This window comes from Coffea arabica, chromosome 6c, assembly GCF_036785885.1.
Source record: "Coffea arabica cultivar ET-39 chromosome 6c, Coffea Arabica ET-39 HiFi, whole genome shotgun sequence".
Lineage (NCBI taxonomy): Eukaryota > Viridiplantae > Streptophyta > Magnoliopsida > Gentianales > Rubiaceae > Coffea > Coffea arabica.
The window spans coordinates 30,756,039-30,781,708 of NC_092320.1; the positions used below are offsets into that span (position 1 = coordinate 30,756,039).

At 37.0% G+C, this 25,670-nt stretch overlaps 1 protein-coding gene across 1 annotated transcript in view; it reads right to left on the minus strand.

The window, feature by feature from the left end:
• Positions 1 to 1,980: 1,980 nt before the first annotated feature.
• Positions 1,981 to 25,670, minus strand: part of LOC140008734 (uncharacterized) — a 33,868-nt gene continuing 10,178 nt past the window's right edge. Inside the window, exon 7 of the mRNA XM_072053594.1 lies at positions 1,981 to 2,150. Coding sequence (XP_071909695.1) covers positions 1,981 to 2,150 — 170 coding nt within the window. The remainder of the gene's footprint in view (positions 2,151 to 25,670) is intronic.

Sequence of the window (25,670 nt, forward strand, 5' to 3'; positions counted from 1 at the left end):
CACTCGGAGATGGCACACTGTAATGACTACAGAGCATCACTCGAGTCATCATCCTCCACACGCCTCTCTGCTGCTAGCACGGTCTTCTCGGCCTTCCTTGCATTGACGAAGATATTGCCAAACCAATGCTTGTTCCACTCTTTAATATCTACTTTTAAGCGGGATAGTTTCACACAAATAATCTGAATAGGGGAGTAGGTATATTCTCATTGCCAAGAGGCCTTGATAACATCTCTAAAATCTGGATGATAGGTCTATGCATTGATAAAACGGAACGGGCGGGGATGCCCATCAGCTCGTGTTGAGACAGAGATCAGGAGGGGAGAATGATCTGATGGATCTCTAGCGAGATGTGAGACAGAAACCACAAGCCTAGCATCAAACCATGCGTTATTAATTAAGACCCGATCTAGGCGCTTCCAAATATGTGTGCGACCAAACCGATTATTACACCAGGTATAAGGTAAGCCAGAAAATCCAGCATCATATAGTTCCGCCAAAGACATAAAATCCAAAAACTCGATTGCCTCCGACAGACGAAATGGCCGGCCTCCCTTTTTTTCCCCTGCCTCTACCACTACATTAAAGTCCCCACCTACCAGCCATAGCCCATGTGTCGGCTTGTCCCGTATCAACCCGCCCCACAATGCTCGTTTCCCCTCCGCCGTACAAAATGCATGGACAAAGGAGATCATTAAAGGGGTTGGAAAAACACTATGTTGGACCAGGAAAGAGAAGTGCTACTCCCCCTCACCCACTAGCACAATTTTAGCAGGACCATTGTAAAACAACCAAAGAGAGCCAGAGGAATTACAAATGACATTATCAAAATGGAGTTTTTGCCAAAAAGCTTCAGCGAGCATATTGTTTGCACGAGTTTCACAAACTATTAGAAACTGAATGTGATGTTGCAGTATAATCCTTCATAGACGTCTAAAATGAGAAGGCTTAGACAAATCTCGTATATTTTCGAAGAAAGAATTAATCATCATTAGATAAAGCGTGGAAGGAATTTTGCGAGGTGGTTGATGAGGACCGTAGTGTTCTATCTGACGGAGCAATGGCGCAATACCCCTTTTGCTTTCTAACCACTTGAAGAGAATCATCCCGTGAGCACTGTGCCCCGTTTGAAATTCTGGGGAGCACCACCTCTACAAACGGTTGACCCCTTGGGGATAGGTTGCCCGCCATGGGGAGTAATCGTACCACACTCCCCTTGTCGCCCTCCCCTCCATCATCGTTGACGACCTTGTCAGCTAGACGCTCTAACTCCTTTACTGCGGCACTCTGGATGGCCTCATCAACTAGCTGTTCCAACACCCCCTGACGACCAGCCACTTCGGTACTAAGGCGCAGGTTCTGATCCCCAACGGTGCGGAGGGCTCTGCCATAGCCCTCTTCTCCAGGCAACTCATCACCAATGGATCAGGGGCATTAGTTGACACCAGGTGTTGGGCTTCAGTAGCCGAGACTAGGTCAGCAAACCTATCAGCGTTCCTCCCCTCCATCTCTATCTCGGTCCCAGTCTGGAGCAGAAAGAGAACCCCTCCCACCAGACATTGGGTATCAGTTGCAGAGGTCAGGTCAGCAGACCTAGCAGTGTTCAAGCTCTCCTTCTCTATCTCAAACCCAGTTTGGAGCAGAAGGCCGTCCCCTCCCACATCACCAACAGTCCGCTCTGGTACATCTTCCACAGCAGCAAGCGCTTGGGGGCTGCCTAGCCGAGGGTGCTCCTTTTTGTTCTCAGTGTCACTCCAACACGTCCCAGCCACTCTCTCCCTCCTTTGCTTGTAGACTCCCACCCCCTTCCGTCCCTCAATCTTGGGGTGATCTGGGTTCTCAACCCTGATTGGAGGATGTTTAATCCGATATTCCTTCTCGCTATGGCCTTGGTGAAGGCAGTGACCACAATACTTAGGAAGGTTTTTAGGCACCATCGACTGCCAAAAACCCAACCTGTCGCCGATCGAGAGCCAAACCCTATGCGGCAGCTCCTTCTGAAGGTCCACCTCGATGCATACTCTCCACACACTCGGTCGAGACCCCAGCGCTATTGCAGAGTCCACACACAGGGGACGACCCAGGCAGGCGACAATTGCAAACAAACACTCCTTTTGGAATAAATGGATTGGCAACTTCGGCAACGCAAACTACACCGGCACCAGCGGGGATTCTCAATCCACATGGAAGTCAATGGACCACTTGAATACCCGCATTGGAGCCTCGTGGATATACCAGATGTTTCGAGACCATATGTGATAATAATCTGCCTCATTCAAGAGACGAATCAGAACGTGCCTTCGATCCAGCAAACCCAGGGAAACCAAATCCTTTAAGTCCAACGTTCGGAAGAATTTTCACAGGTCCTCCATGGATGGGCGACCCCTGGAGAACTTGCCCACCAACGCGAATTGGAAGGGGCCGCAACTCACTCCATGTCTGCCATGGAAAAGGTTACTGTCGGCTCTCCCCTATGCGTGGAAGAAGCAGCTTGAACCTTTGGCCCTAAAGAGGACAATAGCGAAGAGAAGGACTTGGACTGAAAACCAAGAGGTTGGTTGGAGGATACCACATCCGCAATCAGTTGGAGGGAGATTCCCCTCCCCCTTGGCCATGGAGGCTAGCAAGCGTAGAAGCCCTAGTTAGAAGCCCGAAACCCTAGAAGCATGCAAGCGTACTAAATTGAGGCATTGATCAAGTTTCTTACTTTAGTTTGCTATTTCCTTGCTTAAATTTCGTCAAATTTAATGTATATTTTATGATTGTTCTGTTATAGATCATTTTTGGTTAAGATTGACTTAAAATTTCTAAAGAAACTTAGCAATACAATCGAAATCATCCAATCAACCCAAATCTGCCAAACAGTTTTGCATGCTCAATTAGCTTCCATTTCTTTCTAAGAGTTAGTCTTTTCCCCCCAAATCAGGGCAATCACAATGTGCAGAGTAAAACAGAGGAGTAGGGATGTTTTTTGATCAATATATGCATAAATTTCAGGTACAAGATGAAATCTAAGCTTGGGAAAACATAACAGCATTCTCAGGTTCAAAGTTGAAGTTTCTAGCGGTATATCTTCACCAACATTTCATTTAATGCATCAAACATCAACCAAATTTGACATGTATTCACGTAAACATTGCAATAAGATTATGTAGCTTTGAAATCCAGCAAAAACTTCTCATCAAATTCTAGTTTTAGACCAGAATCACAGCTGATGCTCCATCGGACCGGTTATCAAGCTAGTATATAGTTCATCAATCATTTTATCCTCAGTTCCATCCCATTAATCAAATTTTCACCGAAGAAAACTTGCATACAACCATAAGTACAGCATACACAAGGTACATAACATGATCTTTCAGTCAATTTCCACCAAAATACCCAGGTCAAAACTAGAAGATTCATCATTGGCTAAGCTGCAAATTTTCCAGCAGCCATGTAGTCCTCCAAACAAGAATTCTAGCCACAAAAGTCAAGATTTTCACCATAAAAACTCATATGCTTGCAAAGATTGAAGTGTTTTAAGATATATGGAGTTAAGATATGTCAATTTACAGCCAAAGTTTTAGATATAAAGTTAGAAAAATCTCAACTTCTTTCCCACAGGTTCCAACAGAAAATTCCAGCAACTTTCTTCAAGTTTTCATCCAAAATCTCCAACTTTCCACTAGATTCAAAGGTAAAACATACTATATATCATATAAAGAGATAAGACATATATCATGAACTCCTAGTAAAATTCCTCCGAAATTTCAAATGAAAAGCTGTGAAACTAAGCTCTCTTTTCCGCTCAGCCAAAGCTGGAAATTTTCAGCAAGAAATCAATCTTGAAGTAAGGTTTTCTCTAGCAAAACTCCTCTTTCCTTCACTCAAATTCAACATGCAACAAGTACCTAGGTATATTGAGAGAATGGATGGTGTGGTTAGAAAATTTTACCTCTTTTCCCCTGCAAATAAAAGCTGGAAATGCAGAATCAGCATCACCTCCTACCCTCTCGATTTTCAAGCAGCAAGTTGCCCAGAAATTTCCAGCTTTTGGATGAACTTTTCTCCAACTACACCTCTTTTTCTTGGTTTTAATTCAATCTAAGACATCACTAACTAAAAGTAGAAGGAAAATGAAGAATAACTTGGTAAATTACCTCTTATTTCTTCACGGTTTTGGGCTGGAAAATTTCTGCTCTCTCTCTCTCTCTCTCTCTCTCTCGATTCCCTTAGCTAAATGAGTTGAAGTTGTTTCTTGTTTCTTGGCTGGTGTTCCACGGTTGATGAAGGATGGAAGGTTCAAGTTTTCTCTCGGTCTCTCAACTCTCTCTTTCTCTTTTGGTTTTAGAAGTGGTCAAGACAAGAAGCTTCTAGGTTTCTCTTAGTCTCTCAACTCTCTCTTTCTCTCTCGGTTTTGGAAGTGGTCAAGACAAGAATGAAACTCAAATTGGTGTTTGGAAGATTTTGTCTTGACATATCTTGCATGGTAGTTTAGGTATATTCACATGGCAATTTGGTCATTTGGTAATAATTTTAACACTTGGCAAGACATTTGTCAAATGCATGTATTTTGTGTCAAGACATTATTCAACTATGGCCATATAATTTTTAGTGGTCACACTATTGCCCCATTAATTTGTTCTAATTAGTATCGTATCCCTAGGGTTTAATCTTGTAATGAATTAAAACGCACTTGAACACATAAGTTACACAAAAGCAATTAAATACATAATTAAATCGATAGATAAGTAACATAACACATTTGAATTTTTAAGTAAAATGTGAAAAGTATTTATATAAATTTTGGATTCTCACACTACAAACTTCTATTATTCACCTCCCAAGTGGTAAAACAATTAAACACTTAAATTCATCAATAATAAGGTGTATATAATTAAAATAAAAGTATGAAATTTACACAAAATTTTCGGGTCCTCATAGAGTGAAGTTTGATTAATAATAATTTTACTTCAAAGAGTTTCACAGGTATATATAGTGACGAAAAAAATCTCTGAGGATTTTTGTTGACAATTAAATGTAAATTCATTTTCAGAATTGGTTTTTACCAAAAACAGTTTCTCTAGGATGGGATGAATTCATTATTTGGAGTTTTGTGTATTAAAAAAATGTACTATGAAGTTCCTAGTGCACTAGATTGTAAAAGTTTTGGAAAGTTAAATTCTAATTCGTGATATGAAACCTTTTCCTTTTACTTTTTTTTTTTTTTTGGGTTACATTCGAGCAAATAGTATGATTTGTTTAAAGAAGCTTAAGCCAAAAAGGTCCAGTTACCTATTATTAAAAAATATATATTAATCGCCAAAAAAGTTTAATTAAAAGTGCAGCAATCAACCCTCATATATCTATCCATGCATGCCAAAGATTTGTAACTTTTGGCTCGAAGTTGATATTCTTAATTAAAAATCAAATGGTAATGTATTAACAATCTAGTTTTCGGTGGTGCGATTTGCGTGCTAAATCAAGGAGGGCTCTATAATTTGGAATTTTAATTCTACATGTAATTTACACTTTAGGAGCAAAAGAAAAAAATTGGATTCAATAGTTTAATGCTAAAACCCGTGAAAAGAAAGCCCAAAAAAAAAAAAGTCTTGGTCTAATAGGGGTCAAATAAAAGGTATCAGATGTAATGTTAGTAGTTTTTATTTACTTATCCATTTGGTTTGAACTTGATGCTTTGTAACCAAATTTTATAATAGTTGAATTTTTTTTTTCCATCAACATTTCATTATACATTTTTGCCATTCTTTCCTCTAACCTGACTTTTCTATACAGTATTAACTATATGATTGATCGGAATAATTAATCTATCATTAGAAGAAACATGGATAGGTACGCAATAATAGTATTAATACCACTGCTAATCGTACTAAAAAAAGATATGATGGGACTTTCAATTAATTTTCTGTTCTAAGTATGATATTTTAGTCCATGACTTTCAACTAAAAGAACAAAAATGGGACAAGGAACCAATAATCTCTCAGGCTTTGAAACTGGGCCTAATTCATCTAAGAAAAAGTGTATTTCTAGTGGTGACAAAGTACCCAAACTGAAAATGAGTACCCGAACTTTTGTTTCTAAGTCATATTGATCCACTAAGATATGATAAATGCTAGCTCTTCAACTCCAAATAACGTAATCAAATTTAAGATATTGGCCTTGTTTTCGGTTGTTTTAAATTTTATAAAATCTGATTATAGGTATTGATTAGAGAGAATAAATAGAATCAGCAAAAGCTACTCTTTGAGTAATTATAAATTTTATGTTTTTTGATCAATAAAAAATCTATAATCAGAATCAAAAGTAACTCGGAACATCATAAAAACTGATAATCCAAATTAGAATCTATAATCAGTTAAAATAATCAATCAAGAATATAAGCTGATTGTACATCAATGAAAGTACAATGTAAAGCTGCAACGTGTTTTACCTTCTGTCATGTCTGTCTTGTGTTTATATAGCTGCCTGAATGGGCAACATCCATGAATGGTTGGGGTTTGGCATTCCGGCCATTGAATCGAGGGTTCATAGAGATCAATGCTTGGAAGCCAAATGAAGGTCCTCTAGAGTAGACATTGTTGGAAAGAAAATATTCCAGAAGTTCTGTATATATTTGCACTGTGATAGGTTGCTGAGGTGTCCTGATCTAACAACAACTCATAGTTTACATGTTTACTTTCATATGCCTTTTTAACATGATATTTAGAAAAAAAAAAAAATTGGTTGGTCAAGAGCTTGAAAGAAATTCTAGAGGCACAGACAGATAATGTAGAGCACTAGGTGCCTTTTTGTGAAACAATGTAAAACTTCAATAAAAAGAATGGAAAGCACTATGTAAATAGACAATTTTGATTTCCTTTAATAACTTAATTTGATGTAAAAAAGTTGAAATTGCCTGGTTTCATTTGTTCTATGTACTTTCTTTCTTGTATATTGTTATTCTTCAAATATGGTAAAGTTGGTGATAAATATATCCTTTCTGCTTCTTATTAAAAAACCAACAAGTTTCACAGTTTCACCGATTGGCAATTGCCAAGTTCACATTTATTGGTTTAATCAGGTGGCGTAAAGAGGGAACTTGACGTTTAAGTGACATTAAGCTGTAAATCTTGTAACGTCTTCCATAGCTCTTGGCTCCTAGAGGCTACAGGAAAATATAGAAGGTTGTACTTTTTTGTAAAAAAGAAATTTAAAATGTTCAACATTTTTGAAATGTTCTAAATTCTAAGTAGTTGGGCTGCCACATCTCATTGTGTATGGGTAAGATTTGTGTCAGTTAACATGCGGTATTAGCCGTGAACTATTGCTTATTCTTAAGTAATTAAGAATTACAAACTATCACAATAGTTTGAGTGTATCCCTTTTTGCTCATGTGTCTTTCAAATTCATTTCCTCAACAATAAGGTAAATCACCATTTTACAACCATTTATTTCACCCAAATACTTATCATACCAAGCAAAGGAGATAGAATTATATTAAGAATTAAGACTTGTTTAACTCATTTCTTACCCTCAACTCAATTTCACCTTTAAACAACTCATATAGCGAAGTCAAGGTATACAACTTCCGTCATCATCTTTATTTACTCAAAAGAGGGAATTATTCAATACACAACAAATAGCTTCCTCAAGTAGTGAATATGCATTATGACACGAAGATCGATATTGGTAGATGAAAACTTCCGATTACTCAATTTCATTACTAACTAGAGTTGTTTTTGCATATTCATAATGCAAGAGCCGATTAACACAAAAATCAACATTTGTAGATGAAAACTCTTGCTTGCTAAGTTTCAAGAATCATTGGAGTAGAACCTTTATTATTTTCTGCCCTTTTTTTTAGGTGTTTTAGGAACTTCCCTCATAGAAAAAGTAATGCAAATATTGATCATATTCATGACTCAAATTATGAGATTCAATCAAGATAGGAAACTTATCAAGTATGCAAAATTCAAGGCATAATTACTTCCAATTGACAATATATATTTTCTTCATAGCAAAAATCCTAGTTGTATAAGAGCTATTTCCAAGTCAAATAGGAAATAAGATTCTTAAGACACATAAGGGAGAATTTTGACTACCAATGGTTATGAAACTTCTTTGAAAATTGACAAAATTGTGAAAATTTTAAACCATTTTTCTCAAATCCCCCTAATTAAAAAGGAAGTAAACCTTCCATCCACACTTAAAATGCACATTGTCTTTAATGTTTGAAAGAAAAAGCAAGAGTAAAAGTGCACATTTTCCTCATTATTTGGAGTTTTGTGTGTCAAAAAAATTTACTATGAAGTTCCCAGTGCACTAGTTTGGAAAAGTTTTGGAAAGTTAAATTCTAATTCGTAAGATGTTTTATATGACAACCTTTTCCTTTTACTTTCTTTTTTTTTTTTTTTGATAACACTCGAGCAAATAGTATGATTTGTTTAAAGAATGTTAACGACATATACTAATCGCCAAAAAGATCCAGTAACCCATTATTAAAAAATATCTACTAATCGCCAAAAGGTTTAATAAAAAATGCAGCAATCAACCCTCATATGTCTGTCCATGCATGCCAAAGATTTGTAACTTTTGGCTCGAAGATGATATTCTTAACTAACAATCAAATGGTAATGTATTAACAATCTAGTTTCGGTGGTGCGATTTGCGTGCTAAATCAGGGAGGGCTCTATAATTAGGAATTTTAATTCTACATGTAATTTATACTTTAGGAACAAAAGAAAAAAATTGGATTCAATAGTTTAATGCTAAAACCTGTGAAAAGAAAGCCAAAAAACAAAAAAGTCTTGGTCTAATAGGGGTCCAATAAAAGGTATCAGATGTAATGTTAGTAGTTTTTATTTACTTATCCATTTGGTTTGAACTTGATGCTTTGTAACCAAATTTTATAATAGTTGAATTTTTTTTCCATCAACATTTCATTATACATTTTTGCCATTCTTTCCTCTAACCTGACTTTTCTATACAGTATTAACTATATGATTGATCGGAATAATTAATCTATCATTAGAAGAAACATGGACAGGTACGCAATAATAGTATTAATACCACTGCTAATCGTACTAAAAAAAGATATGATGGGACTTTCAATTAATTTTCTGTTCTAAGTATGATATTTTAGTCCATGACTTTCAACTAAAAGAACAAAAATGGGACAAGGAACCAATAATCTCTCAGGCTTTGAAACTGGGCCTAATTCATCTAAGAAAAAGTGTATTTCTAGTGGTGACAAAGTACCCAAACTGAAAATGAGTACCCGAACTTTTGTTTCTAAGTCATATTGATGCACTTGGATTTGTTAAATGCTAGCTCTCGAACTCCAAATAACATAATCAAATTTAAGATATCGGCCTTGTTCTCGGTTGTTTTAGATTTTATAAAATCTGATTACAGGTATTGATTATAGAGGATAATTAGAATCTGCAAAAGTTACTCTTTAGTAATTATAAATTTTATGTTTTTTGATCATTAAAAAATCTGTAATCAAAATCAAAAGTTACACGGAACATCATAAAAACTGATTATCCAAAATTAGAATATGTAATCAGTTAAAATAATCAATCGAGAATATAAGCCCATTGTACATCAATGAAACTACAATGTAAAAGCTACCACGTGTATTACTTTCTATCATGTCTGTCTCATATTTATATAGCTGCCTGAACGAACAACCTCCATGAATGGCTGGGGTTTGGCATTTCGGGCTTGTGGTAACCAACTAATGGTTGGGCCTGTGGCATTCCGGGCATTGAATGGAAGGTACATGGAGATCAATGCTTGGAAGCAAGATGAAGGTCATCTAGAGTGGACAATGTGCACTTTTACTCTTGCTTTTCCTTTTCACACATTAAAGACAATGTGCACTTTAAGTGTGGATGGGAGGTTTACTTCCTTTTTAATTATGGTAATTTGAGAAATATGGTTTAAAATTTTCACAATTTTATCAAATTTCAACGAAGTTTGACAACCGCGAGTTGGCAAAATTCTCCCTTTGGAGTAAAATTTATGTGTCTTAAGAATCTTATTTCCTATTTGACTTGGAAATAGCTCTCATATGACTAGGATTTTTGCTACGAAGAAAATATATCTCATAAATTGGAAGTAATTATGCCTTGAATTTTGCATGCTTGATAAGTTTCCTATCTTGATTGAATTTCACAATTTGAGTGATGAATATGATCAATATTTGCATTACTTTTTCTATGATCTTTCTATATGAGGGAAGTTCCTAAAAAAACCAAAAAACAAGAGAGAAAATAAATAAAAGTTATATTCCAATGATTATTGAAACTTAGCAAGCATGAGACTTCATCCAGTAATGTCGATTTTCGTGTTACACTTCTCTTGAATTATGAGTATGGAAAAGCAACTCTAGTTAGTAATAAAGTTGAGTAACTGGAGATTTTCATATACCAATGACGATCTTCGTGGCAAAGGGCATCTTCACTACTTGTGGAAGCTATTTGTTCTGTATTGAATAAATCCCTCTTTTGAGTAAATAAAGATGATCATGGAAGCTGTATACCTTGACTTTGCCATATGAATTGATTAAAGGTGAAATTGAGTTGAGGGTAGGAAATAAGTTAAACAAGTCTTAATTCTTAATATAATTCTATCTCCTTTACTTGGGATGATGAGTATTTGTGGTGAAATAAATGGTTGTAAAATGGTGATTTACCTTGTTTTTGAGGAAATGAATTTGAAAGGCACATGAACAAAAAGGGATATATTTGAACTATTGTGATAGTTTGTAATTCTTAATTACTTGAGAACAAGCAATAGTTGAGGGCTAATACCGCATGTTAACTGACACAACTCTTACCCATACAACAATGAGATGTGGCAGCCCAACTACTTAGAATTTAGAACATTTCAAATTTCTTTTTTGCTGAAAGGTACAACCTTCTATATTTTCTTATAGCCTCTAGAAGCCAAGAGCTATGGGAAGACGTTCCAAGATTTGCAGCTTAATGTCACTTAAACGTCAAGTTCCCTCTTTATGCCACCTGATTAAACCAATAAATGTGAATTGGCAATTGCCAAATCAGTGAAACTGTGAAACTTGTTGGTCCTTTAATTGAACTATTGTGATAGTTTGTAATTCTTAATTACTTGACAACAAGCAATAGTTGAGGGCTAATACCGCATGTAAACTGACACAACTCTTACCCATCCAACAATGAGATGTGGCAGCCCAACTACTTAGAATTTAGAACATTTCAAATTTCTTTTTTGCTAAAAGGTAAAACCTTCTATATTTTCCTATAGCCTCAGGATCCAAGAGCTATGGGAAGACATTACAAGATTTGTAGCTTAATGTCACTTAAACGTTAAGTTCCCTCTTTACGCCACCTGACTAAACCAATAAATGTGAACTTAGCAATTGCAAATTAGTGAAACTGTGAAACTTGTTGGTCCTTTAATTAGATGCAGAAAGGATATTGTAGACACCAAAATTTTATCATTTTATTTATTCATTTTTAGTTAAATTTTATTTTATTTTAATTTATTTTTTCATTTCTATTTTCTTGAGAAAAATCATTTTTAGAAAATCGAAAAAAAAGAAAAGAAAGAAAGAAAGAAAATAAAAAAAATAAAAAAAAGAAGAAATGAAAATTGCTGTTTTGTAAAAAAAATATATATTTTTCTACAGCCTTCACACGCGCGTCTTCTGCCTCTTCATCTGGTACTAAAACCAGAAACTAAGTACAAGAGCTGGCAAAATTATTTTGAGCAATTTTTGGATCCTTTTTGCTCCTAATTTCATTGCCCTACACGTTCAAGCTAGTACTAAACATCTAATCTTGGGTTTTGACACCTGGAAGTTGTATCAAATGGCTCTCAAAATGCCACAAAAATTGTGACGCCCCCACTTCTCCCTAAGGCGCACCAAAGGGTATCCGCGGAACGCCTGCCTAGCTCTCGCTAGGACTCAAGCAATAAACGTTCAACCTTAAAGCGATACTAGATACCAAAATCAAATTAATACGAATACATATAGTGCGGAAACGTTCATGCTTAACAATATCCATCCATTACCCAACCTGTCAGCATATGGCTCTGATGCCAACTGTGACAGTTCTCATGGTTACATCACAAGGTACCTATCAGCTTGCCACCCGCACGTCGTGCGTTCATAATACAACTTAAATTCCAAAATATACACCCCATATATCCGAATGCTACATTAAACTTCCAAAAGTACAATCATAAAGGGGTCGAGCCAAAATACACCTGAAACCCTAAAACACAATATATCCAAAAGGAGATTTCTCTGCGTTAACTCCATTTCTAGTCCTGTTAAGGAAAACAAATCTACAGGGTGAGCAAAACGCTCGTGAGCCCAAGGACACACATGCAAGCACATTGTTCAAATAGCAATCTCAACTTTATTAAATAAAACCGTGATATTTCAATAAAGTACCATTTGAGCAGGAAAAATAATCAGAAACAATTCAAGGATATAGTAGCTCTTAGGAGCTAAGTTCCACTCGCTCTGCCGATGTCATTCGTATACCTTCCCGCATTGACCCTCCTGTCAACCGGGTCGGTATTTCCATTTCCGTAGATCACCACTTACTTCCCTCCGTCCACCGTACACCCCAAGGGCCCACAAGTCTATTATAAGGCGATACTCTACGAGTATGCCAAGCAGGACCTCTTATTAGGTCGAGCTTATAATCTCATGGCTCGCCCAAGTTCCCGACCAAGCCCATTACCGGCTCGAGTTCAAGGTCGGCCTATGAGTTTGGGCGTCCCCCATTCATTTGAAAGTCGAGGAGGTTCACTCCAACGACATATGTAACCATTACATAGCATTGCATTTCATTCATTCATTCAATACATTTCATTCATTCATTTGAAATCAGAACGGATGCGATAAAGTACACACCCGCCCTTATTTTTAAAATCTCTAATAATTACCACAATTAAGCAAGTATCAAAGATTCACACACTTGACACTCACCGAGCTAATCAATAAAGATTATTCGCTGGAGTTCAAGTGTCCACGGTGAAATCCTCTTGAAGGTCTCCTTGTGTGCCTGGCAGTTAATAGTGGATAATTACTCAAGTATCTCAATTATCAAGCAAGATTGTACATTAGTATGATCTAAGGAATATTTCACAAAAATGAACCTCAATTACTCGTAAATCGAGGTTCAACTTGCGTTTTATGAAGTATAATATTAGTTGAGTTTTTATCATGAAAATCGTGGGCAAAACGTTTAGATAATATCAAAAGAGTAAAGAGTTCTTGAAAAACTCTATTTCTTTGAAATTGGAAAATTTTCAGCTTTATTATGAATCTTTGAAAAATCGTAACTCACTCGGTACAAGTCAAAAATTGGAAAACTTTATACCGTTGGAAACCTCTTAGAAAGTACTATAAGTTCCTAGAAGATGCTTTTCCATGAATCGAAGTGGAAAGTGTTAAAAAATGGGCTTGAAGGTGCAGACTTGGTTTCAAGGCAGCATTAAGTTGGATTTTGGCCAACTTTGAAAATTCGGCATGATTCACACGTTGCAAACCGGCCTCTGAAATTTTCAGCTCAATTAGTGTTGCAAGTGAGGTGTATAACAAAACAAGCGGATCAAGAATCGGAGTTTCGAGTACCGAGATACGGTAGCTCAAAGTTGAGCAAATTCAAGACTGGATGAGAATTTCCAGATTTGAACCTCCAACTTTAGAATTTTAATTAGGTATCGAAACGAGCTTGAATTGGCACCAAAATTGGCAGTATTTTACTCCTATATGGAAGGTACCTCTCTATCGAATTTCAGGGAAAAATACCCTCAGGAAGGTGGTGAACTAATCACCCAAAGTTCCGGAAAATTCCTAAGGCAATCTGCCTTTTGACTTTCATTTTCCAAATTCAAATCGTTTAACCAAGAAAGCTATCCAACCATGGTTCATTTGTGAAATAAAGGTCTAAGATACACCCATGATACCTTTGGTAATGGTTTAGCATCAAAATTTCAATTAATAAGATCACTCACGGGTTTTTGTCCAAAACCAGTCCAAATAATATGTTTTTCCAAAACAGGGCAGTCCTCTTATTTTGGTCACAACGCATTCAATTTAACTCGGAATTGAGCATGGTTTATGGCGTTGGAAAATACGTTCATAGGACTAAAAGTTCACAGAAGAAATCATTCAAAATTTGGCAAGCAACCAGCTCGAAATTGAGCCTCAAGTTACTGCCTCTACAGACCATTCCAGCAGTTCCGAGAGACAGGACAGTGATCTTAAAACGTTTGGTTCGGCTCACTCACAAAAAATCAGAATGTGAATTTTATCTCAAATTAAAGCCTGGGATGTCTAGTTTCAAACGCCACTGACGGCACATGATTTCGACATCCGAGGACAGAGTTATAGCCAAAACACCACCGCTGGTCTGAGCCATACGTGAACAGTTTCCAGATTTGCTAGTTTCCCCAAAAAAATTCATTTGCCCAACCAAACCTTATTATTTTTCAATGAAATTTTTCACACATCTAATATAACATATAAACATCAGGTTCATGCCAATAATTCACCAAAAATTGGCCTTATAGTGGCCGAACAAAACAGGGGTATTTTCGGAAATTTTTGCTTCTTGCACCTAATGAAGTTTCTATCAATTACCCACCACTAATCCATCATTTTAACCACTAAACCAACAATATAACCACCATCAATCATCAAATCAGCAACAACCCAAGTGTGGGAATCCATAGAGCCCACTTTTTAATTTTTCCAACAATATCAAGATACCCATACACATGCAATAGCTTAAGGATGCATTTCTACCATCATAAACCAAGCTTAAGGTGTAGGATGAGGTTATACCTCCTTGTTGCTTTAAACCAGAAATTTCGGTCCTCAAGATGCTCCAAGAAACCGTGAAAATCTCCTCCTTTTGCTAGCTAGATGAACTCTCCAAGCAACAAGCTAAGTGTAGTTCAAATTTGGTGTGAATCTATGAAGGTTTTGTGCAAGAATTGAAGATGAAAATGGCAACTTTGTGTTGTGTTTTTGCTGCAGAGAATTCGGCCAAGAGAGAGACTAAGAGAGAGAGTGTTTGGTCCAAATTTAGCTTCTTAAGGAAGACACAAGGTGTGGTGCAAAATCCTCCCCAAAGTCAACTCTCACTAGGGTGCGTTTGGGCGCGATCCGGCTCGATTTCTCTCGCATTTGTTTCACTAGTGCACTAAACCTCTAATGCACTTATTTTCATGTAAATATTATTCACTCTTAATTGTCCCGAAATAAGGGTCTAAAGTCCCTCAAACAAAATCGCGTGTGTGAAAACGCGTACCGTCGATTTTAACGCTATAACGCGAAACCTCCGAAAAATTCTTATAACGATTGCACTACTAACTATCACTTGAGTATTTATTCATAATATTACCTATTTTAGGACCGTAGTACAAGTCTCCAATATTCCAAGTTCATTGTGCTCCTACGCGGTTAAAATCTCCAAGCACTATTCACTATTTTTACTAAACGTGCTCTAGGTAATTAATTCTTGAAACGAGTCACTTTAAAAATATTACGAGGTTATATTACTATGTATTTATGTCCAATAAGACTAGAAAATATTTCTCGTGGCAAAAATCCAATTAAATAATTTATTAAGCCATAAATTAGGTTTAAATAAAATAATAGTTTTTACGAGTCCTCACATGAGTCGAGTATTAACTCCTCAAATCTCCAATAAATTTGTATCCATGCGTCTTTTGGAAAACTATCCACGCGTGAGTAGTATATGCTCACTTAGAACTTATTCACCTTTAATTCTCGATTAACTTTTCTTAATCTGCTATTGTCCGTTCTTAATTTCCCTAGGATAATCATACTCTCGAATATAATATCACCTCGAAACACTCGTGTTCACTATCTCGCACTTAAACAATCCTTCCGAAAATTGAAGTTGTTAACGGGACATTTTAAAAACACAATGAAGACATTATTCCATACGAATGGATTTAAAATGGTCGTAATAAATTATTTGGGGAAAATAGGTGGATAAATACTTAATGAAACCATTAATATTCGATAAAATAAGAAATTTTTCGGGTCTTCACATCCTCCCCTTCTTAACAGAATTTCGTCCTCGAAATTCACACCTGAGGAAATATCATTCCCCTCATGGTTAAGCCTATCAGATCGATCACCAACTTACGTTCTTCCAACTTATGCATGACAGATTCCATTCTTTCGACTAGCAATCAAACCCCTTTTTTTTTTTTTTTTTTTAGGCGCTTCAACTTCCGAGTCATAGAGCAACTTAATCGGCCTCATGTCTACCTCATATAGGCAATATCTCAACTTCTTTAAAGCAAATATTGTAGTTATTTACTCCCAATCAGGAGTTGGCTACTTCATCTCGTAATATTTTAACTTCCTAGAGGCATATACAAACACCTTTTCATGTTTTATTGATATACCTTCTAAACCATCCTTTGAGTCATCTGTAAAAATCACAAGATTACCCCCTACACCTATACACCAATTAACATTCTTCATCTCAAGATTTTTCCTTATATTTAGAACCTCAAATGGTTTGCCAAGTCTTGCACTCTTACAAAAATCCTTGATAAACCAAAGGTAGTATTCGACTAACTCCGAGAATTCCAAATTTCAATATGCTTTTCTGGTCGTTTCCTCTTATACAATCTTTCATTTTAGCTGAGTCAATAATAATTCCTTCCTTAGATACTGTATAACGTAGAAAGATTATTTCTTCCAATCGAACTCACAGTTATTGAACTTAACAAAAGTTGGCGTTCTCTCGAGGTTCGTAAAATTACCATCAAGTGTCTTTCATGACCTTCTCAACACTAGAGTATATCGATATATCATCAATAAATGCCTCCACCGATTTGTCCAAATACGATTTAACTGCGATACCTTGGGTCCATAAATACTTCTAGTGCATCTGTCAACTCGAAGGGTGTACCGAAAATTTTAGAGTGTCCATGTCTTAATTTGAAAGCGGTATTAACCACATTAGTTCCTAGGGGTCCCAAATGGTTAATATCTCTACTTTAAATCCAACGTAAATAGGATCACGGCTCCTTACAAATTATTGAATTCTTATCCATGTAAGAAAAATGGTGGTTGCTCTTAATGGTCACATCGTTCCAGACTCCATAATCTATCAATACATAGCTTCTAGCCTTCATTCCAAATACGATATCTAGTCCTTAATCGTTAGGCACATTGAATCCATTAATTATTTCCTTTTACTAACTCAATCCACCGATTTTAATATCTCAAATTGGCATTTCCTACATTGAATTCCATTTCAACACTAAGTCCTCACTTCGATCCCGATCTCTAGTCACTATCAAGACCTCAGGTGGTCTATATTCTTCAAGCAAAATCTCGATCACATCCAATACTATTCGCGTCTTATTATAATTCTAAGGGCGTGGAACAGGATTTAAACATACGTGTAGGTCATAAAAACAATTAAAAGCGAAGTAAATTTTCATGAGTCATAAAGATCATAATAATTACATCCAGTTGGAAGAGGTTTATGGACTCCTCTCAAAAAGGAAAGGAGAAACGACAGGATTGTAGCAAAACATGTCAAGTTGCCAGGATACAAAACAACAAAAGACTTTTTCTCTTTTCAAAAGATCACAACCTCCAAAGGTGCTAGCCTAGTCTAGGGTAAAACTACAACCTCTATTCCTCGAGTGAAGTCAAACCATCTCAATCTGTGAAACCTTCACTACTAGGACCCCGTTCATAGCCATTAGTACTAATTACTCCCATCTGGCACTTGATCGCTTTGCGGTGGACCTAGTTGGCTATTGAGTACTTCCTCTTTTTAAAAGTTTTAGGGCAATCTGAAATCCTATGCTTGGTACTACCGCACCCCAGACACTTTCCTTGCTTCATCCCGCACTCGGCCTCAACGTGGTTAACCTTGCCGCAGTATCCACAATGTGCATGAGAAGTGGCGGCTTGGCCAGTTCGAGGCTTTTCTTTGCATTTCTTCTCTAATCCTACATTTTGGCGTAGTAATTCAATTTTCTCTGCATATTCTTGTTTCCACCGTTCTTCCCAGTAGTCAGCTAATTTCCTTTGAAATTCTACCTCGTTTCGAAGAAGGTTCAATTCCTTACGCATTTCTTCCAAAGTTGTCATCTTACCAGTTGACTTAAGTCAAATGCTAACCTGTCAGGCAAATCACAACATCAAAAGAGTAGCCATGCATAATGGAAGTTCGAGCCAGATTACTCTTTCATTCTTTTGTTCATAGGTCACCCCGAAATATAAATCTTAGTTATTCTCTGCCGAACATGAGTGAGTTCTTAAGTCTCCATAAAATTACTACCATTAATTCCAATTACAACCAGATACGGGGACTCTATTCCTTGATATAAAGTTTTTCATGTCTTACTTCAATCTTCGATATTTGTCTATGAAGTTTGTTCGAAAAGCGATCAAAATCTCGTAGTCCCATTAGTACCTTATGTATCCTTTCAAATCAATCTTACTATTTCAAGGTTAGGTCCCCCGTGAAACCTAGATAGACGACCTTCAAGAATCATTTCATTTTCACACCTCTCCTAGTCCTTAGGTTGGCTTATTGGTCCGGAGCTTTGGTACTCAACCAACTGTTCTAGGATATCAGTCGTATGGCCAATAGTAGGAGCTATGTAGGTGTTTCCCTTTTATTTCTAGGGTTTCGGTTCAATCCAGCAATCGTTCCCTAATTATCCCCTGGAGCTTGGGGTGGTCTAACCCCCTCGCCCTCTATCCCCCTTTTACTTATTTGGCCACTCATAACTTTAACAGTCATATAAACATGGCATGAAATGAACGCACCCAAACGAAGTTTGAAAGCGAGACTTGATCATGCTAAACAAATATGAGAATAAAAGGGAAAACGCTGAGATAATCGTAAATACGTATAACCCCAATCATGGATTTTAAAATCATAAAGTAGTAAGGTTAAACATGTCATGAGAAATGTTTAATTGCCTCAAAAGGTAGAAAACATATTGAAACAAGACACAAATTACAACGGCCTTTAAGCGAGCGTCACCCTGTCTATCTTTGGCAAACTATTAAAATAGTTTAAATCACTAAATTAGTGATTGGCAGTACCCAAAAGTCTTCACTACCTCCATAGGATCAGTTTCATTTCCAGCACTAGGAGTTTTAGATCTCATGTCCCTTATCGAATATCTTGTCATTCCCCACTCATGCAACCAAGGTAACACACCTAGCCACCGACTCATCCATTCTGTCTTTAATTTCGGACACTAACCTAACAAGTCGGTTCTTAGCTTTTGAAGTTTCTCACCAGGAGCCTTTGTCTCCCTCGCTCCTGAAGTACTTCAACTTCAATTTCAGGAATTCTAGTAGTCTAGGCATCCGCAATTGTCCTCAGTTCTTGATCATCCCTTCGAATCACTCCAGTTTCTTCGGATAGCCACTTCAATTGATCGACCACTATTAACACCCCACTATTTGGGCTCGGGCAAGTCCTTTGAAATTCACATGAAGTCCTAGTCCAGTAAATCGGACCATTTCTCCAATGCTCTTTTAGTTCACTCTCTCGATAGTGGACCACCGGAAGGCGCCCCCGAGACAATTTAATATCACCATTACCTTCTGTAGTTTACACTTAAGAGTAAAAGCTTAGGTAGGTCCAGATACACGAAATAAACAAGATTTGATCACTTCATACTATCCCACATGTATCACACCATATCAAGACTCCTTGTCATCCACCAATTCGGACCCAGGTTCTAATTTTCATTTTCACGAGCAGTCACTTAACTTTCAATCAAATTCCACAGTCCGGCATCCTAAACATTTAAGCCTAGGATACACTACAGAGATCTAAAGCCTAAGCTCTGATACCAACTGTGACGCCCCCACTTCTCCCTAAGGCGCACCAAAGGGTATCCGCGGAACTCCTGCCTAGCTCTCGCTAGGACTCAAGCAATAAACGTTCAACCTTAAAGCGATACTAGATACCAAAATCAAATTAATACGAATACATATAGTGTGGAAACGTTCATGCTTAACAATATCCATCCATTACCCAACCTGTCAGCATATGGCTCTGATGCCAACTGTGACAGTTCTCATGGTTACATCACAAGGTACCTATCAGCTTGCCACCCGCACGTCGTGCGTTCATAATACAACTTAAATTCCAAAATATACACCCCATATATCCGAATGATACATTAAACTTCCAAAAGTACAATCATAAAGGGGTCGAGCCAAAATACACCTGAAACCCTAAAACACAATATATCCAAAAGGAGATTTCTCTGCGTTAACTCCATTTCCAGTCCTGTTAAGGAAAACAAATCTACAGGGTGAGCAAAACGCTCGTGAGCCCAAGGACACACATGCAAGCACATTGTTCAAATAGCAATCTCAACTTTATTAAATAAAACCGTGATATTTCAATAAAGTACCATTTGAGCAGGAAAAATAATCAGAAACAATTCAAGGATATAGTAGCTCTCAGGAGCTAAGTTCCACTCGCTCTGCCGATGTCATTCGTATACCTTCCCGCATTGACCCTCCTGTCAACCGGGTCGGTATTTCCATTTCCGTAGATCACCACTTACTTCCCTCCGTCCACCGTACACCCCAAGGGCCCACAAGTCTATTATAAGGCGATACTCTACGAGTATGCCAAGCAGGACCTCTTATTAGGTCGAGCTTATAATCTCATGGCTTGCCCAAGTTCCCGACCAAGCCCATTACCGGCTCGAGTTCAAGGTCGGCCTATGAGTTTGGGCGTCCCCCATTCATTTGAAAGTCGAGGAGGTTCACTCCAACGACATATGTAACCATTACATAGCATTGCATTTCATTCATTCATTTGAAATCAGAACGGATGCGATAAAGTACACACCCGCCCTTATTTTTAAAATCTCTAATAATTACCACAATTAAGCAAGTATCAAAGATTCACACACTTGACACTCACCGAGCTAATCAATAAAGATTATTCGCTGGAGTTCAAGTGTCCACGGTGAGATCCTCTTGAATGTCTCCTTGTGTGCCTGGCAGTTAATAGTGGATAATTACTCAAGTATCTCAATTATCAAGCAAGATTGTACATTAGTACGATCTAAGGAATATTTCACAAAAATGAACCTCAATTACTCGTAAATCGAGGTTCAACTTGCGTTTTATGAAGTATAATATTAGTTGAGTTTTTATCATGAAAATCGTGGGCAAAACGTTTAGATAATATCAAAAGAGTAAAGAGTTCTTGAAAAACTCTATTTCTTTGAAATTGGAAAATTTTCAGCTTTATTATGAATCATTGAAAAATCGTAACTCACTCGGTACAAGTCGAAAATTGGAAAACTTTATACCGTTGGAAACCTCTTAGAAAGTACTATAAGTTCCTAGAAGATGCTTTTCCATGAATCGAAGTGGAAAGTGTTCAAAAATGGGCTTGAAGGTGCAGACTTGGTTTCAAGGCAGGATTAAGTTGGATTTCGGCCAACTTTGAAAATTCGGCACGATTCACACGTTGCAAACCGGCCTCTAAAATTTGCAGATCAATTAGTGTTGCAAGTGAGGTGTATAACAAAACAAGCGGATCAAGAATCGGAGTTTCGAGTACCGAGATACGGTAGCTCAAAGTTGAGCAAATTCAAGACTGGATGAGAATTTCCAGATTTGAACCTCCAACTTTAGAATTTTAATTAGGTATCGAAACGAACTTGAATTGGCACCAAAATTGGCAGTATTTTACTCCTATATGGAAGGTACCTCTCTATCGAATTTCAGGGAAAAATACCCTCAGGAAGGTGGTGAACTAATCACCCAAAGTTCCGGAAAATTCCTAAGGCAATCTGCCTTTTGACTTTCATTTTCCAAATTCAAATCGTTTAACCAAGAAAGCTATCCAACCATGGTTCATTTGTGAAATAAAGGTCTAAGATACACCCATGATACCTTTGGTAATGGTTTAGCATCAAAATTTCAATTAATAAGATCACTCACGGGTTTTTGTCCAAAACCAGTCCAAATAATATGTTTTTCCAAAACAGGGCAGTCCTCTTATTTTGGTCACAACGCATTCAATTTAACTCGGAATTGAGCATGGTTTATGGCGTTGGAAAATACATTCATAGGACTAAAAGTTCACAGAAGAAATCATTCCAAAATTTGGCAAGCAACCAGCTCGAAATTGAGCCTCAAGTTACTGCCTCTACAGACCATTCCAGCAGTTCCGAGAGACAGGACAGTGATCTTAAAACGTTTGGTTCGGCTCACTCACAAAGAATCAGAACGTGCATTTTATCTCAAATTAAAGCCTGGGATGTCTAGTTTCAAACTCCACTGACGGTACATGATTTCGACATCCGAGGACAGAGTTATAGCCAAAACACCACCGCTGGTCTGAGCCATACGTGAACAGTTTCCAGATTTGCTAGTTTCCCCAAAAAAATTCATTTGCCCAACCAAACCTTATTATTTTTCAATGAAATTTTAATATAACATATAAACATCAGGTTCATGCCAATAATTCACCAAAAATTGGCCTTATAGTGGCCGAACAAAACAGGGGTATTTTCGGAAATTTTTGCTTCTTGCACCCAATGAAGTTTCTATCAATTACCCACCACTAATCCATCATTTTAACCACTAAACCAACAATATAACCACCATCAATCATCAAATCAGCAACAACCCAAGTGTGGGAATCCATAGAGCCCACTTTTCAATTTTTCCAACAATATCAAGATACCCATACACATGCAATAGCTTAAGGATGCATTTCTACCATCATAAACCAAGCTTAAGGTGTAGGATGAGGTTATACCTCCTTGTTGCTTTAAACCAGAAATTTCGGTCCTCAAGATGCTCCAAGAAACCGTGAAAATCTCCTCCTTTTGCTAGCTAGATGAACTCTCCAAGCAACAAGCTAAGTGTAGTTCAAATTTGGTGTGAATCTATGAAGGTTTTGTGCAAGAATTGAAGATGAAAATGGCAACTTTGTGTTGTGTTTTTGCTGCAGAGAATTCGGCCAAGAGAGAGACTAAGAGAGAGAGTGTTTGGTCCAAATTTAGCTTCTTAAGGAAGACACAAGGTGTGGTGCAAAATCCTCCCCAAAGTCAACTCTCACTAGGGTGCGTTTGGGCGCGATTCGGCTCGATTTCTCTCGCATTTGTTTCACTAGTGCACTAAACCTCTAATGCACTTATTTTCATGTAAATATTATTCACTCTTAATTGTCCCGAAATAAGGGTCTAAAGTCCCTCAAACAAAATCGCGTGTGTGAAAACGCGTACCGTCGATTTTAACGCTATAACGCGAAACCTCCGAAAAATTCTTATAACGATTGCACTACTAACTATCACTTGAGTATTTATTCATAATATTACCTATTTTAGGACCGTAGTACAAGTCTCCAATATTCCAAGTTCATTGTGCTCCTACGCGGTTAAAATCTCCAAGCACTATTCACTGTTTTTACTAAACGTGCTCTAGGTAATTAATTCTTGAAACGAGTCACTTTAAAAATATTACGAGGTTATATTACTATGTATTTATGTCCAATAAGACTAGAAAATATTTCTCGTGGCAAAAATCCAATTAAATAATTTATTAAGCCATAAATTAGGTTTAAATAAAATAATAGTTTTTACGAGTCCTCACATGAGTCGAGTATTAACTCCTCAAATCTCCAATAAATTTGTATCCATGCGTCTTTTGGAAAACTATCCACGCGTGAGTAGTATATGCTCACTTAGAACTTATTCACCTTTAATTCTCGATTAACTTTTCTTAATCTGCTATTGTCCGTTCTTAATTTCCCCAGGATAATCATACTCTCGAATATAATATCACCTCGAAACACTCGTGTTCACTATCTCGCAATTAAACAATCCTTCCGAAAATTGAAGTTGTTAACGGGACATTTTAAAAACACAATGAAGACATTATTCCATACGAATGGATTTAAAATGGTCGTAATAAATTATTTGGGGAAAATAGGTGGATAAATACTTAATGAAACCATTAATATTCGATAAAATAAGAAATTTTTCGGGTCTTCACAAAAATTGGGTTTCATGGGAGCCATTGAGATGAGAGTTTAGCAACCCTTATCTCATACAAAATGGAGCAAAAACGGTGCAAGAAAGGGAGAAAAAGTAAGAGGAAAAAGAGAGGGGAGGCGGCGGGGAAAGAAAGCAAAGGGAAAGAGAGAAAAAAGAGGAAAAAACAGAGGAAGAAAAAGAAGGAAAGGAGCAGAAAATTTGTGGTGAAGAACTCTGAGCCAGGGTTGATGAACAGGCCTTTTTCCTGGCCGAAATTTAATCTCAATTGTAGTCTTTTAGGTGCGTTTTTCATTGTTACACTATCTACACTCGTCAAGGATCAATTTCGTTTCAGACAACTCTAGGAGGAAACATTAGCAAGATCGCCAAATCAAAGGCCAAAGTAGCATGGTCGTCAACGCTTGGCGGTTCTTCATCAGAAGACTGGTAACCTTGTTCTTTCATTGGGCAGCATTTCCTTCGGATTCTCCGTGTTTTTCTGGCTCTATTAAGCTTCAAAACTAATTTGGTTTGTCTCTTTCTTTTTGTTACGTCTAGATTTGTGCCATATGTATTAAGATTTGTTGCATTCATTTGCTTCTTCTTTCTCTTCTACTTTGGCTGTTTTTCCCTTCTCTTTGCAGCCCCTTTTCTAGTCTAGATTTCCCCTCTGATGCGTGTTAATCTTGCATTTGGATGATGGTTTTTGGAATCTAGTGTGTGTTTGGGGCTGGAGTTTTGTTTAGATCGTCGCCATGCTTTCTGGGTTGCTAAAGTTTCAAGCCCAGAAAAGTTGCAGAAGGAAGAAAGCTTCTTTCTATCAGGCTTCATGCTTTTTCAAAAAATTACATTTTTGCCCCCAACTTTCACCTAATTCTACTATGGCCCAAAAACCTCTGCAATAAATCAATTTTGCCCCCTTTAAAATTCTAATTCTCTTTTGCATATTTTAAGTAGATTGTTGGACAAATTAATTCTGGACTTTAAGATGTAATTAGGGTTTAATAGTTTTTAGTTAGCTTTTTATCTTGTTGGGTTTAATAAAATAACATGAGTTTTGGTTTTATTTGGTTGGGTTTTGGCAGAAGGGTCTTGATAGTTTTTTGATTGGGTTCAACATGGGCTTGGAATGATGAAGCCTAATGTATTCCGGTTGGGTTTGTTTGAACCGGAAGTCGGGATGGCTTGCCTTTTTCTTTTGGACTTTCAATTGGGCTAAGGTGATTTCGGCCCAAAGAAGATATAAAATGGCCCATTGGCTTTGGCTTCTTAGCAATCTGCTGTGCTATTTACAAATCAGTCCCTAGATTTTTTCGTTATTATACTATGGCTAAAAATTTTAGTTTTATTTCATTTAGGTTCCTAATTTAATTGCACTTTGATTCCTAAACTTTATTTTCTTTATTTTTCACCCTAATTTTTGTAATAATTAGTAATTGGACCCCAAAAACTTTCTTAATTTTTGTAATTAGGTCCCTGACAGTTTTGATTTCTTAAATACAAGTTGCTTTTCTTCTTTAATTGTTAATTGTACTTCATTTAAGTGCTTTAATTGGTAGATTTCATGATTATTTCCATTTCTTCACAATTAAATTAGTGCTTTGATCATTTTGTTGATTTTGGAGTATTAATAG